This window comes from Leptosomus discolor, chromosome 7 (assembly GCF_034619465.1).
Source record: "Leptosomus discolor isolate bLepDis1 chromosome 7, bLepDis1.hap2, whole genome shotgun sequence".
In the NCBI taxonomy this organism is placed as follows: Eukaryota; Metazoa; Chordata; class Aves; order Leptosomiformes; family Leptosomidae; genus Leptosomus; species Leptosomus discolor.
In genome coordinates, this window is record NC_141397.1 from 15,178,582 (window position 1) to 15,195,983 (window position 17,402).

Here is a 17,402-nt window from a genome sequence, read left to right on the forward strand (position 1 = left end):
GATTTGACATTGGTGCCAATATTGTTTAAAGTCTTCACAGAGGACCCGGACAATGGGACAGAGTGCACCCTCAGCAAGTTTGCTGGTGATAAAAAAACTTGTGAGGAGTGCCTGGTAGACCAGGTGGGTGTGTTGACATTCAGAGGGACCTGGACAGGCTGGAGAAATGGGACAACAGGAGTCCCTTGAAGTTCAACAAAGGGAAATGCAAAGTGCTGCAAATGGGCAGCAATAACCTCACACACAAGTCTGGTCTGGGGGCTGACCTTCGGGAAGCAGCTTTGTGGAGAAGGACCTGGAGTCCTGGTGGATACCACTTTAAATATAAGCCAGCAGTGTGCACTTGCAGCAAAGAAGTCCAATGGCATCTTGGGCTGCATTAGCAAGACTTGTCAGCAGGTCGACAAAGATGACCCTTCCCATATACTCAGCGTTGATTAGAGAACTGCAGTGCTGGGTCCACCTCTGGGCTCCCCAGTACATGAGAAACATGGACATACTGGAGGAAGTATAGCAAAGTGCCACAAAGGTGATTAAGGGACTGGAGGATCTGTTGTACAAGGGGAGGCTGAGAGAGCTGGGGGTCTGGAGCAGAGAAGGCTCAGGAGGATCCTACCAATGTGTATAAATACCTGATGCCGTCAGGGGAAGGGAGTAAAAAAAGACAGAGTCAGAAAGTCTTCTCAGTGGTGCCCAGTGAGAGGAAAAGACACAACAGACACAAACTGAAACACATGAGATTGGACTTAAATACAAGAAAAAAGTTATTTACTACTCTTTACTCTGAGGGTGGTCAAACGCTAGAACAGATTGCCCAGCAAGGCTGTGAAGATATTCAAAACCCAACTGGAGAAGATACTGTGCAACCTGCTCTAGCTGACCCTGCTTGGACCTGGGGAGATCTAGTTGATCTCCAGATCTCCCTTTTGAGGTCTTTTCACAGAATCTCAAAATTTCTGTGATTCTGTGGTATGTGTGGCTGCCACACTCCAAAATATCTTCCTGAATCTCTCCTTTTCATGCCATCTTCCTTTCTTCTTCCTTCAAAGTTTACCTGACTTACCACATCTTTTCTGATTTCTTTATCCTTCTTGTCTTCCTTTTTTATGCCTAAGACCCTGCCAGACTGACTGTTCTCTCCTACACCACCTGATCTCCATTTCAGAATTATCCAAGATGGTCTGAAAGTGTTATTTCGTGAGTGAGTTTCATTGGCTGACCAGATATATCCTATCGCTCCTCAGATAAAAAGAAAAAACTTAAGGACTGGAAAGGGGTAGCACAATTAAAATTTTCCCACAGAGAAGAATTTTCACATGTCTCAGGGAAAGAAAAATAAGAGAATTTATGCTTTTTCCCATGCTGTTACTCATACATACATTCAGTATCTGGAAAAAAACCCTCCTCCTTTTCTTCTAATCCATCCTTCCATGTTCTCATTTCTTGTGATGCCTTTATCATTTGCACATATTTATGCTACTGCTCTTTTAAAATACCTTCCTATTACATTAACAGTGTCTACCTCCCTAAGTTGTCTCTTATCCTATGTGTAGACTGTAAGCTTTTTAGGACAGGCACCAGTATTTTTCTATCTGACAGCACTGGGGTCTCTTAGCTGTTAAGACTAATGATAGATGATCTTGTCTGTGCCTTGGCCCAGATACACCTTGTGTTCATCACATTTTTCTCTGTTTGTAAGAGGTGTTCATTGCATTTAAGTGCATAGGAGTTAAAACATAATGTATAATATTCAAAAGCAATATGAAAGACTTTGCCGTAATGATGGCTTCCAATGACATGTTTTCCCCCCTCAGAAAGGTCTATTCTTTCTACTCCATTGATAATAAATGATCTAATTCATGCTGAATTCTCTACTGAATAAATAAATTAAAAAAATAAAAATAGCCCAAATATTCTGATTCATGACAACGTGGTCATGTTGAGTCCTTTTTAACTTAAAATAGCTTTGGAAAAGCTCAATATTTAGATATATATATAACAACTATAGGGATATGATTTCACACGGATACAATCTTGGACACTCACTCTAGATTAAAAAAGTACAAGTGTAGGATAATGACTTTACTGGACAGGACGTATAGTTAGGATTACAGAACACAGTCTATCCGCATGTAGTCTGAAAGGTGTTCCTGAAGTATCTGTCCTTACAGACAAAGTGAAGGTGTGAAGCATCTTTATGAGAAAAATACATCTCAGCAGAAAGGAGGGTCAATTTGTAAAGCTATCAAGGACATTTAACAACATTATGCCAGGGAATACGCATGCATGTATGTTAATATATGGTGAAAATATGCATTTTTATTGTCACCCCTTGAATTGAAGAATAGAAATACTGAGATCTGGCTTGTATACTACCATAAAGCAGGCTTGTCTTTGGAATGATCATGCTTTCTGTTTCTCTGTCCTGAGTGACTACAGGTTTCACATAATAAATGGTAAATATAGATGAAAGACAGATGTTAAATAACAGAACTGGCAACAAAGTTCCATATGTTGAGAATGGTATTGTCCATTATGTGACTGCCAACATAACTCTTAATGATATTTAATTCCCCCAAAGATTTCTAAAGTTCAAGCCTTCTAATAATTCTAAAAGTTTGTTTAAAGGGGTAAAAAAAAATGGTGACTTTCACAGAATGAGCAAAATGACCCCTATGTGTTTTCTCCTTAACACATAGTTTAACCACCAGGTATCATTTATGAAATGTTTTAAGGAATCCACCTACACTGTGGGTTGCACAGTCTCCATTATTTCCTGCAATAACACATGCTGGCATCACATCTAACAAAATAGTTCCAGAATAAGCAACATAACAAATTGCTGTTTTAGCTCTTGAATCAGTTTGTATACTATGTGGTGTTTTTCATAATCTTCATTGCATAGCACTGCAGATTTCGTGATGACATTTTGTTCACTGGAGCTGCTAAGGGGATGCAGAACCACTGAACTGAAGTCCTGACCAATGTGCTGTGACTGACACGTAATTCAGCATTTAACCACTGTTGTACATGACATATTGGAGGTGATATGAACATGACCCTATCCTCAGTGGATTTGGGATCAAGTATTAATCTCCAGCAGAGAGCTTTGAAATTCTGCCAAAAAAACTTTTGTTCTGAATGATCACAAGTGCAGGGACTTAGTAACAGAACTTATTTCTAGTTATGAAAGTTTAACTAATGAATTATATTAATTAGTATAATTATTCCCTCAGAACTGCATATTAGAATCAGAATATTTTACTTTTACAGGAATCATTTACAAATGTGTGAAGTCACACAGTGCAATACATTCTGATGGTATTCTGGCTTTCAGAAATCATTTTGCTCTTGAAAGTTCTATCAAGCAAATATAAAACACAGACTAACCAGAAAGGAAAGAAAATCCAATTGATGAAATTTTTAACTTGGCATATTTAACAGAAATTTTCATCCTTTCAGCTACCCAAAATTTTCTTCCCCCCCCCCCCCCTTTTTTTTTTTCTCCTGCTGTGCATACATGCTTGATTCTACAAAGGATAATTTACACTAAGGATGATATTCTACTGCTGGTCACATCAATGCTGACCTGTAATAACCGTTTTTGCATTTGGATAGAACTGGCTGCCTTTCTTTGAATGCCATGGGTTGAATAGGGCTCTCAGTGTTTTGTGGAACTGTCAGATTTTGGGCTGTTTGTCAGTTAATATCAATATGTGGTTTTTAGAATGCCGTTAAGGTTAGTACTTGTAACATAGAATACATCTGTGTATACACGTACATACATACAGGTATCCATGCATTCTATGAAATTAATCCAGGAAGTCACAAACAATGTGTAAAGCTGAGGAAACTCCTGCATATGCCATTTCTTTTGTGTGTACAGCTAGATTTCTGATATTTTCTTACTTATGCCAATATAAAAACTGATTTGTACTACTACTGACCTTGGATACAAGACAGTTCATATATCTTGTCAGGGATCTAATTCAAAGCCTGATGGAAAGACTCAGACTGGATTTAAGGCACCTTGGAAAATCCTTCAAACTTACACAGCATAAGATAAAAGCTTTTGAGAAATACATTCTAAAGCTTAAAAATATCTTTTTTTCTTCAGTTACTTTTTCCAATCACAAGATCATATTTTGTAAACAATAAATCACTCTTTCTATACAACATCCCCCTTTCTGTTCTGAACATACCAACAGGTTAACAGCAGGAAAAACTTCTAAACATATTTCTATGTTTAGAAACACATATATTTTTGTAAATAACTTTTGACATTGCTCCTATTCTCTCATGCTTCGTTTCTTTCATCATAGAAACAAAAGTACTCAGAATATTTTCTTTCTTTCCTTCTTTCTGTTTTTTTTTTTTTTTGTAAGCAAACACGAAAATAAGGTAATGATTATTTTTTTAAAGCAATCTCATTATAATCAGGATATAAATCTCCATAAAAACACATACTGTCTATAATAAAGGGCTATAACAAAGATAGAGAGAGAAAGCCAGACAGACATAGAGGTATCTGTCTATAAAAAACACAGCAAATATGTATCTTAAGGAAAGTACTACACATGTCTGCAAGGTATTTTTTTTTTCATATACTATAATCGGTTAGTGAAAATCCATTTACAATGCTAAACTTACTGCTTCAGAAGTGGTTTCGAATGAGAAGTTTTCAGCATCAGTAGAAAGGTCTCTGTTGTTTCACAGCTTTGGCTTTTTTGCTGTGGCTGGCTTTGGCTTGTTTGGGGAAGGGGAGTTGATTACAACTAAATATGCAAATTGTATCTCTTCATACACAAGAACAGTCACACTTTGTGAGATACTAGACTACCCTTCAGTGAACTTACAACCTTCCTTCAAAATTTCCAGTACAATAGCCACATATTTAAAATGTGAGCTTAATCAAATCTGTTGACTTTACCAAACACTCACACAGATTTCATCTGCAAAGGAGTACCTTTTACCCACACAATAATTTAAAGGATATTATTTCAGTCTGAAGACTCATTTAAGCAGAATAATTGGCATCAATAGCACTTACCTGATTGTGTGGAATAGAGGTTATACAGCTATTTTCCAGCTCAAAACCATGCAATAGCCATTTTAAAAAAACAATGCAATGTTTGAAATTTATGAAAATTAGGTTTATACTAACCATGCTTTTGTAAGAGGCTTCTAGACACAAGTAGCACAATTTGCTACATTGTTTCTGGTTAAAAGAATTGTGCCATATGTAATTTGGATATTGGAGATACTGCATATAGACTAGGAGGTTTACATCAGTTGATATGTAACAGTTTAGCCACTACAAAAATTAATGAAGGCACGAGTATTGCATTCTGTCCTAAAAGAATGACAAGCCTCTTTTCACTAAGAGAAATTGGTTACATGACTACCATAGTCTCACGAACCTATTGAAAGGACTAAAATTAATCAATATCACACAGAAAGATGGATCGAGCATGAATCAATGTGGCAAGCACAAAAACAAACAGACATGGAATTAAACAAGAAAAAAAAAAAAACAACAAAAAAAACCCCAAACAAAACCAACAAAGATTGTTGCTTAACCTGTTTTGTCAGAGCTGGTATTGATGGTATTGGTAGTGATGGAAGTGAAGGTAGTCTTTGCGCTGTCCTTGGTAGTAACAGATTTCTGCTTATTTTTCATGGCTTCCAGTGCTTTGAGCTTCTTGGCATGTTTAGTGCCTTTGTAGTGGGCCGCAGCCTGGCTCTACAAAGGAGAACAAAATGAACCATGCAATCAGGCTCATTTCTAAACTGGCATTCTCTGTATTAGTACAAATACAGACTACCTTTCAATAATGGGTACCATTCACATTATCCAAGTAGTGACCAAACAGAAAGTTATATTTAGAATGATGCTTGGAAAACAATGGAAAAAATACTCAACCCCAATTTAATAAATACAGTATAGTACTGTGTAACAGTATATTACTTTCAGACCAAAATAAGGTTGTTTTAGTCTACCATGCTACCATTATTTTTTCTATAAAGACTTTTTTTGCTTTCGCATAAAAAACCCCCTAATTCTCAGGCAACAGGGAGGAAGGTACTCTCCTCCCAGTAGCTTTGCAGTTCTCCAGTTTCTATTCCAAACTAAAGATTTTATCAAAGCTTCCTTCAAAGAACATTTTACTATTAACAGTGGTATCAGGAACTTCTCAGCAAAGACTGACAGTAAAAAACAAACAAACAAAAAAACCCAAACCAAAACCAAATCCCAAACAAAAGAAAGTAAAACATAAAACACTCTCTTCAAAGCTCATCACCAAAGATTTAACTGAATGTGAGGCAGACATGCAATTAGCTGGCTTTCTTAAAAAAAAAAAAAAAAAAAAAAAAAAAAAAAGGACTACTTTTTTCCAGCTGCTACAAAAGGTAATGTTTGAAATTCAAAGTCAGGAGCATCCTTTCAAAGGAGAAAGCTCACACAAATCCTACCACAGTCTCAAATATATTTTGGCTACTTGGTATCATTAAGCTAAAATAGATTTGTAAGTGCATTTCTATTAAGATTTCTGCATTATATTCGAAATATCTTTATTATTCTAAGAGTTAATGTCAACTTTTCATTATTTAATTTATGTTGCAAATATATTTTAAGAATAGAATTTGAAGTATAAGATTATACAAAACCCACTGCAATTAGTATGAATATTCAGAGTTTATTTCTTCTCTATCTAAACTCCTATAAGAAAGATTAATAAGTTGACAACCTGAGAAATTCCTTATATTTTTATTGCAGAACTTCAAACTTTATTCAAAGCAACTCCTTTCTTACTTGAAAGATAAATTATTAAGCCTCTAGAAAAACAGTCAAAATTTAGCTCTCTACAGAACTGAACAAATGAAAAGCATCTGTGCTGGGTCAGCCCAAGGACCCACAAAGGCAAGTATTTTGTTTCTGGCATGAAACAATAACAGATACTTAGAACATAAAAGAAAGGTAAATGCTTTCCATTATGGAATCAAAAGAAGAAAAAATCATGTATGTAATTTAGTGGCTACAAACTCAAAGGATAAAAGGGATAAAATGACACAGTCACTCAATTCACTAAGTCACTTTCGCAGGTAGAATAATCCTGCATCATATGGCATCTGTTAGTCATTAGACCTCTATTTAATGTCATTTTGGGAATTTTGGGAAGAGAGGAAGTTCTAGTGAATGTCACAAGAAAGTGTATATTAATTAATCTCAAGATTTATGATTTTCATCTTTCATGAAAAGTCATGATTCCCTCCAGATGCCTGAGATTTGAGAAGCTCAAGATGAGGAGGAAAGAAGTGAGAGACCTTGTCTAAACCAATAAACACATATATGTGTATGTGTATACATGTATAGATACATACACATGCATACGGTCTTGTATATCGAGATGCATCATTCAGTTTGGTTGAAAAGCTAGTTTCTCTATACCTAAAATAATGTAAATATTGCATTAGGTACCCTTATTGAAAGAACACTGGACAGTGAAGTTATTAATTAGAAACAACTTGAACAGAAACAGCACAATCATGCACCTTTTACAATTCTCAACACATAACATTGAGACATACTGTAAGCCAAATACAAACAGTCAAGAGATGTTACTTATTGTTAAACTGAAAGACCAGTGTCAAGTTATGATGATGCATTAAAAAAGACATTATACAGTACATCCTTATGTCCCGATTAAGTCAACTATTTTTACAGCTTCTAGTCAAATTTAATTATCGGATCCAGATTCTGATTGTACTTGTTTTCCCTAATTAATAGTGTCATTCTTCAAATAGCAGAAAGGCCATCAGAACATGGTTCTTAATACTGAATTATGAATGTTGATATTAGTTTGATACATAGCTCAACATTCTTCACAGAATTGTTGGTGAAGCACCCCAGGTTTATCTCTCTTGCATCCATAGCTCTCTTCCCTCCAAATTCTCAGAGCTACAGCTCCACAAACCTCAACTCAAGCAGTGTATTGGATGCAGGAGGAATACACAATGAGGGCCTATGTTGAAATTGATGACCTTTTCAGTGTTCTGAAACATATGAATCAAATTGCTTCAAAGTAGAAACATATTGCTCAAATTTACAAGTACGATGGCTGCTATGCAGAGTTGTCCATCACTCACTTCCCACAGAACGCTGCAAATTTACCCAGCCTCTACATAAAGATCTTTATGCCTTTTTAATTTGAAAGTTTAAATCTCAATCCTCTGTGGGGACACGAAGACATCTGAGCTTGTTTCAATATAACTGTAGCTGGCACATTAATGGTAGTTCTATGTGAGAGCAGACAGATTGCTCCTAAGCATTTAACCAGCTCCAAATTATCTTGTGCTGAACTTTTACAACTGAACTGGAACCCTAAAAAAAAATAAAAAAATAGGTCTGCCATTATCTCATTATCTTTCCTTGTAAGAGAAAGATGTAGGAAATGGAAAAATATCCATAAATATCTTTTTCAGCACAGTGACATAAAATGTGGTACCTCACTGAATCATTTCTGGCAGCCGTAAGAAAACGAAAATAATCCTCACTGCTTAAATGGCATTTACTTGTATTTTATAGAACTCACTACTTAAATGGTATTTACTTGTAGGTTAAAATACAAAAATAAGATAGATCATAAAATGTAATTATTCCCAACTTCCATGCAGAATTAAGAAATATTGAGAGAGAGCAGAAGAGTGAAAGACAACTTAGTCCTACTTTTTGGTGCCAACCATGATGCTTAATTGAGTGAAAAGACTGTACCCCTACAGAAAGGTGAGAAGGGGTCGTCTTCTGGAACATTTCAGAGCTCAACAGTTGCAAAACTCAAGAAGATAATAGATACACATTTATATATTACCTTACCAAGTTGTGCTCAGTCAAGTTATGAGCAGAGGTTACAGGTGGAACCGTGCATCTACAGAAACCAATGGGAATCAAGAGAGGATTTCCCTTTCCGTGTTTTGTAAAGGGGTACTGACTTTTATAGTTGCTCATCTTGAGGGAAGCCAGTACCCTTTGAGAAACAACTGTTTGATCTAAAATCAGATGTCCTCTCAAATGAAACAGATTCAACACAATCGTAAAGGAAAAATTCCCTATTACTACAGAACACTTTGTAATCATAGTCAATCAGCTATCCTAAAAACCCTCTAATATTACATTCTGGGTTTTTTGATTACAAAAGAACAAATTAGAAGAATATCTTGAGAAAGAGATTACTTTCTTCTTTGATCATACTTTCTAAGATTGCTTCTCACATCATGATTTCCATGTTTGATACACAGAATTAACCCTAACACTGTGAAGACAAGTCACTGTCAGCTAATGTGTGACCCAATCAGTGATGAAGCATGAGAAATATATCAAATATTGCTGGTGCAACATTGCAGTGAACTTTAAGAAACCATATCCATTCCTGAAAAAGACATCTAACATGAAAGTAAAAAGTAGATTACTACTTCATATCTCAAGTTGAAAACTCAAGTATCTGTAACTAAATTTTGAGGGCTCTGATCCTGCAAATTACATGTACACGAACTTTGGTCTATGGGAATTACTTCAAGGAAACGGCAAGATGTCTGAATAGCAAATCACTTTTCAAGGTTATTTGTAATAAAGTCCTGCCTATTTGAGCAGTACAAGTCAGTTTAAGCATCTCCTTTTGTAAAACAAATAATTTCCTCTGGTTCCATGTATCCATCTTGAATAATTAGGGACCCTTCTAATCCTTACATTTTGTAACCTTCCCAAATTGTTAGAATATAAAGCACGTATTTATCTACATAAACATTTATTGTATATATATATATATGTGTCATAAACACACAGACATACACATACTATAAAAGAATAAAAAATTCTATACGCAGGTGTGAGCAGTTAGAAATAACAGCCATAGAGTCAAAATTCATCTGTATTTTCTTTGCTGAAGTGTAATATTGTACCACAATTACCATAAGGACAACTTATTACCAAGTAAATTGCAATGTGTAAAATACGGTGAGAAAGATGAAGTATTTTAAACAATCCAGACAGCATTCTCTTACAATTAGAGTCATCATATCTACATGGAAGTCTTCAAAATAAGTTGGTTTGCCTGACTAATGTACTTCAGTGAATCATGTCTTCTCACTTATGTTCATCAGACATCAGCCCAACAAAAACATTGTGCTTAATTTTGTGCACTGAGACAAAAAAAGGTCATTTCCTATTCACAGAGTTTTCAACTTAGCAGCACTGCATCTTCTATCTTTTCCATATAACTCCTAGTCCACCTCATATTATCAATCTTCTTACAGATCGTTTTCCTGCTTCTGTCATCCCTTCTAGGCAGCATCTTCATAATAAAGAAAAGAAAAACTCAAAGAAAATATTTTTTTTTAAAAATTGTGTAATGAATATATTCCACTGATTCTTTTTTTCAAAAATTCAATCCAACTGTACTGCATTATGTCTTTCTCATTTCACAATGCACTGTGAAAGATGTCCACTGTGAAGAGTGCTCTGCTCCATGCTGTCATCTGGTCAATTGTAGCAACGGCACAGTCTGTCTGCACTCTCGGAAAGCCCCCCAAAAGGGCTGAGACTACTGAAAAGTCCTTTTTGTCCATCTGAGATTTCAGCAGATCGTGTTATCTTTGTTTTTACCAGCTACTGGGTGCTACTGTCACCTCTGCTGTAATTCCCAGTACAATAGGAGCTATCACATCTGCAACTGATGTCAGAATCCCCCATAATAAAAAGTTCTAAAAACAAAAAATGAGTTTCCTGGTTTGAACTAACACTGTCAGTGAGCTGGACACACATGGAAAGCAATAATATACAACCGCACAAGCCAAGAGCTTTTCTGTCCTTGGTGAAGTGACGGAAATTGTTTATGAGATGACTATGCTACATGTTGTCTTAATCTCTGAGTACACAATAACTCCCTAAAGTTGGGCTGTCAATCAGTACTTCAAATATAATGGTCTAAGCACACAAGAAAGTGATAAAAATCAAAAGACCTTTTTGGTTTTGGAAGAAGCATTGTACTTTTTTCTAATGACTCCAAAGCCTGACCAGCCAGTGATGATGGCTCAAGGAAGGTTGCAGTATGCAGTCGAGACATCTATACACTACCAGGTATGTGCTATTTACATAACCTGAGCTGATCTCTACAAAACTCCTTCAGTAAGTAGACTGGAGAAGTTTACAGAGGGAAAGTCTAACAGCCTTGAGATGCCCAGCAGTTGGTTCAGCCTAGGGCAGGGCTTTTACTGTGAGTCACACCTGATAAAATGAGAGGAGGATTGGACAGTCTTTTGCACTGAGATGTATTTACTCTAATTAGTAGGTAAGCTTTTATTTGAGGTTATTGTAAATTTTCAAAAATAATTTCTTACAAGGCCTACTGTTTTTTTGCCCAGTGAGTACACGTAGGAAATTCAGGACTACTCACAGGTTCTATGCTTACTTTCTAGAAAACAGAAGTACTCCATGGAATTCAGCAGAGCTTCACAGACTCACAGTGCAAGAGACTAACAAGCTAAATACCTCTGCAAGCCTTCGCAGAACAGGAGATTAAGTGAAGACATATAATGTAATTTTTAAAAGTGATGTCAGCACAATGACATGTTTCATATTGAACAAGAAGAGTATCCTGATTTCTGCCCGATACATACAAACTCAATCTGCAGTCAATTACAGTGCAGATAAATGTTGCCTGTCGTCATTTCTTCTTTCTGCTAAGCTTACCTTTATCTTCTGAATTGTGTCATTTCAATTTTTTGTGCACTGTATCATCAACACCACTCTGTAATACAGAGCTAGAGATCTAATTACATTAGGCACTCAGATGTAACTGTGGTATAAAACACCAAGGACGTGTAATATGACTTCTTTCAGATATGCTCCAAGAGAAGGCTTTTGCCCCCTAAATTGTGACTTATCAATTTGCCCCTTTCCCTAAAGCCAAATATACAATAACAGAGCAAGTATCAAAAAGGACTATTCTGTAGAAAAGAAAACATTTCTCCATTATTATAGTCGAATCAAGTAAATATCCCAGCATGTGAATTCCCAGGTATTTAATTTTGTCTTTCCATGGAAAGAAAAACTTTCTCCTCCCTCTTCCCCTTCATAAAGCATTCATTCAATCACTCATGAATGTACCCTGAGATGCAAGGATCAAAGCAAACGGGTATTTTCTGAACGCACCAGCTCTTTTACATTAACAATGCTGGTCCATCCCACTCCCTGTGCTTGGGCACCTTCCAGAGCCATTTATATAATGGTGAGAGTCTGCAATACTTTGTGAGAGACTGGCATCAACCTCATTCTTAGGTAAAGTCATTGCTCCTGTAGTAAAATCAAATGTTTTCATTATGGAAAGGAAAATATTTTTTTTTTATCTTGGTCAGATGCAGAAGGTCAAAATTTCCTACTTAATATCACTTGTCCCATAAGACAGTGTCTTTATGACCATGCATCTGCTTGTACTCTAGGCTGCCATTGAGTGTGGCATTTCCTGAAACTATCTAAGCAAGACACAAAAAACTGCCTAGATATAATACACTTCACACTGCATTCTGAGTAGACACACACAGCATCAAAATATATATACTGAAGGGAAGATAGCTCAAGTAATCAAACTCTTCCAACATCTGGCATGTTTCTTTTAAGGACACCAGTACTTCATGCAGCACAACAAAAGTTCATTGCATGTTGAAATTCAATAAACAGACTATTTGCTTTACCACCTATTTTATCCTTTTTATTATTAAGGCAGATTAGTTTTACACTAATTTTGACGAGGTTATCAAGTTCTGGTCTCTGGAAGTTTTTACATACTGACTTGATAGTAATAACAGTTGCTTTTTGGGGAGTTCTTTTGATGGGGAGATAAAACATGCTCTTTTGAAAACTGATATAATCAATGAAATTAATTTAACATTTAATCTTATTTTTACTGTATTAATTAGCAGGTTCATTTATTTTCTGCATAGTAAATCCTACTCAGAGTTTCAGGAGAATATTAAACTTGTTTGTTTGGTTTTTTTTCATTCAGATTAACCAAGTGATTAATCTCAGATTAATTTTAGAATGAGATAGAATCAGGTTAATCTATACACACTGCTATGTGCTACACATATGATAAAATCAACCATGTACTAATTGAGCTCAGTAAATGTAACATACATGCTTCCAGTTTCAAATTTGGAACTGAGAACCTACGCAAATGATACATATCATTATAACTTTATAGAAATGTACCCCATCTTCCCTCCACTAGCAATAGACACACTGACGCATCTTTTATTAATTCTGTTAATTAACACCTTTTGAACAATATGTCAATAATGTCAATCCTAAAAGTGGAAGTTGACGTACAATCTATCTATGAAACAAAAAAAGAAAATAAGCTCAGTATGTTTGTGATTTACCTAATAATGAGTTTAATAACGTAAACGTAATTTAATGTTCAGGTTATACATAAATGATGTTTAATTAAAAACAACGGATGCTGTTGAATTTAAAATAACTGCTTTAAAGACAGCAATTTTCTGAATAGTGTTGAAAAGTTCAGTCTTTGCTGATGTCATCTGAAAAGGAATGACAGTGGTGGATATGTAGCCAACACCTTTTTGAATCTCAATTTGTCACAGTTCACAACAGCTAATGGGAGGTCAAGGGTGTACACACTTACCTCCCAGAGGCTCAGTTAATTTAGAAACTTTACATTGACTGAGCATAAAACACTTGATTCCCTCTGCATCCAGCTTGTGAACTGATAACTAAAGAAAGTTAAGTGGGTGGGTTTAGCATAGCTCATCTGAGTGTTTTCACCTGTTTTCTGTTGCCAAGGGTATTTTGTCTGCTTACATTCATAATAGCAATTTTATTGGATTCTGAGTTGCAGATTTTTTTCAGTGAATCAAAGCATTAGGGAAGAATAGTGGTGAGACACAAAGATACTACAAGAAATTTTACAGAAAACAGGAAAAGCTTAAAAAGTTAATATTTAAATTCCTATCAATTCAGTAGTACTTGAACTTTATATTTGAAATGACAAACAAGTTAATACAACCTGTACATACAAAACCACAAAACAGAGTACATGGAGATATTTGATACATTCACAGTGCTCTTAAGCACAGTCTTAATATTTTGATTGAAATTACTATTTTTAATACTATAATTATTAGAATTTTTCCAGATTTCAAGTTTGTCTTCAGAAAAATGTTGATTTGACTTTCTGATTCTTTTACTGAAATATAGTTACATGAATTTTTCATTTTGAATTTTCAAATTATATTTCAACAGTTATTGTAATATAAATATTTTGTGTGTCCTTTAGATCAGTTCCTACCCATAAGCAGAAATTCAAAACCCACAAATAAGAAACATAAATGCTCAAATTTCCCAATTCCAGCTCTGTTTTATGTGGAATTGGCTGTAGTTACATGCTTCTCAAGTTAAATCTCCAGCCTTCTTGTAGAAAGCTGTAAGTAACGGGAAAATATTATGCGAACTTTTCCACTGTGAAAAGCTTTCATGGCTGCATAGAGATTTATAATTTAAGGCTAACACTAAGAGGAAAGAGTTTACAGGTTCTTTCATTCTCATATTCCAAGAGGAATCCAAGCCTTCTAGCTGCAGAAATATACATGGAGAAGCAATGTGTTTTCATGGAATAAAAGAACTCTCAAGCCTAGTAGTTTCTGGCTCATTTACACTGATTTTTTATCTCTAAAAGAGTCCTATGCTAGTGGTTTGCTTAAAAAGTCCTACTGTAGGTTTAGCCACAGGAGTGCTCTCTCTGGGAGGAAATACATGTCACATGAAAAAAAAAAAAAAAGGAAGAAATAAAATAAAACGAAGAAACATTATTTCCTACTTTTAAATAAATAAATAAATAGTGTTTTATGTAAAGAAATAATATTAATATAAAACAAATGCCTAAGTGATGATAAAAACTAGTGGCATATCATGGAAGCAAATTTACATTAAAACCTAATTTTATCTAAGTAATTCGCCCAAAAGAAAATGTTTTGAGAAAACTAATCAAAATATCCAGAAGGAGTAAAGGTTTGTGAGGCATAGGAAACCTTGAAGATCAGTCAGTCTACAACACAGTTATATTTATTCCTTTACATAATTTTGCTCCTTTTGCCTTGCTTTCAAGCATTCTTAGGTGACTCTGTGAACACATTCAGAGCCTCATTGAAATCCACGAGTTGTTGTGTACACCTACAAGGTCTGCTAGTAGACAAGTTCTACCAAGTATTGCAGGGTCAGAACCTTAGCACTCTGAATAATCGCCTTTAGATATACATAGTGAACACAGACCTAGTTGTGATGCAAGTCAGTTATAAAAATAAATTCTTTGTTCTTAAAGTAATACAAATATGTGGATAGATTAAGTCATTCCAAAAGTTGTGCAAAGTGAGGATGCTTTCTGGAGTTCAACCATCACTATACAGCTGAAGCAGCAATATGGGACAGATATGTTTTTTATGTTCATATCCTTATGAATCCTTTTCTTTAATATATTATGCTTAACGCTACTGTTAAATTGCATAATCCAGTAAGTTTTTTTTCCCTTGGGTATGTATTAACAATTTACTTTTTGCAGAGAAGTGCACAAATATGATTAGCTTTTGCAAATTGCTCCTTATTCTTTTACTGGTAAGTAATTTTTATATTATTGCACTGTAAACAGATGCTATTTTCCAGTACATATTTACCAGTAATGAGCTAATTCAATGTGTTAACAACAACAAAAGATCTTCAAGAATGAGCTGTTTGCTTTGATAGTCTAAACTTTACTGAAATCTATGTTGAAATCACCCATGATAGGAAGTTAGCAGATTATTCTGGAAGCCCTGTTGCGAAAGAAGAACTTTCTCTAGTTCATTTATTCAAATCCTGAATGTGTTCTGCTACCTTCCTAACATGCATATTATTGATCAACTTCTTGCACATTGATTCAGAAAGTTTTGGGGGTTTTTTTGAGTGTAGCTAATACACTTCATTACTTCTCTCATAAACGATATTTTGGCAGGAGCTTTACAACTATTTCAATATTCACTCCTATGAATTCATTATACACCAAAACCTAGAAACAATGAACCATGCAGTTTTCATTGTTCTTTGGAAATTGCAAGGACCTCCTTGCTGAGAGGTGAATAAAAAACCATAACAAGCATGTTAAGTTTAGACTGTGTGGGTGAAATCCTGGCACCACTTAAGTTAACAGAAATGACATCTATTTCATCTTGGACTGGTAATTGAAAGAAATTGCAACGCTCCACCTGGATCCAGTGGAAAGAATTTAAAGATGGATGGACAGGCTTTGACTGGGCCAATGAAACAAAATGTACAGCATCACAGAAACACATCAATTGAGCAAAAAAAAAGCCATGCTTTCACCACAAAAACGTGTTATGTGCAACTTGGAACATGCTACTTGTCTACTCTCACTACAGCATTTGTTTGGGTAAGTCTACATCATCTTGGCTGGTGCTATGTACTCATACTCAGCTGCTACTGATATGTCATACACACATACACTACAAAATAATGCCAAAATGAAAATTGAGAACACCCAGAACAATTTCACACAAATGGAAATTACTTGGTTTGTTTCTCTGCTCTTTCTTTACTAGTTTCTACTTAGCTAGAGACAACCACACCATTTGAGTGATCTGCACAGGAATATTTTGTTGTTTCTTTTATATTACAGCAAACCTGTTTGTGAAAGTTATGTGTGTGTGTATATATATAGAGACTGATATATATGTGTGTGGCTACACACACACCACTGGCAACCTGCCATCTCACCAGAATTATATCAGATGGAAAGGTTTCCAGTCTTCAGTGCACTTGAGATACATATATGTCCATCAGACATCCAGCTACAAAGCTAACAAAGACTCTCACATTTTTGTCAGAGAGACATAATCTGTTGTCCTGCTTTTTTTCCTGGGTTTCAAATAATCTGTGCAGCAGTTTATGGAAAGATATAGAGCCACAGTCGATATCAGAAACACTACATCATGATATCTGGGGAACAAAACATCAGAAGGTGGCAGATAACCCTTAGAACTCTCAGTCCCAACTGAATCAGTATGACTATCTTTCCATTTTAATCTCCTATTTTTGATCCTGGAGCCAAATTACATCTGAGTCCCTCCCATAACAAAAATAAAATTAAAATGTAATAAAAATGAAAAGAATAACTCAATTTATTTCCCAAATACAGTGCTTTATGCTATAAAGCATTTCAATAATGACAGTTATTCCAACATGAATGAACCTTAGATAGACCGAAAAACCAAGGACCCTACCTTAAAAGAACATTAAGGGTGCAAGTTCAAACAATGAACCAAAGGAAGGGTAATAGCAGACA

General features: G+C 35.3%; 1 protein-coding gene across 2 annotated transcripts in view; it reads right to left on the reverse strand.

The window, feature by feature from the left end:
* ZNF385D (zinc finger protein 385D) overlaps window positions 1–17,402 on the reverse strand; it is a 437,653-nt gene that overhangs the window by 62,828 nt on the left and 357,423 nt on the right. For both annotated transcript variants that reach the window (XM_086467942.1, XM_086467943.1), the window contains one exon: window positions 5,581–5,743. In XM_086467942.1, the coding sequence (XP_086324068.1) occupies window positions 5,581–5,743 (163 nt within the window). The remainder of the gene's footprint in view (window positions 1–5,580; window positions 5,744–17,402) is intronic.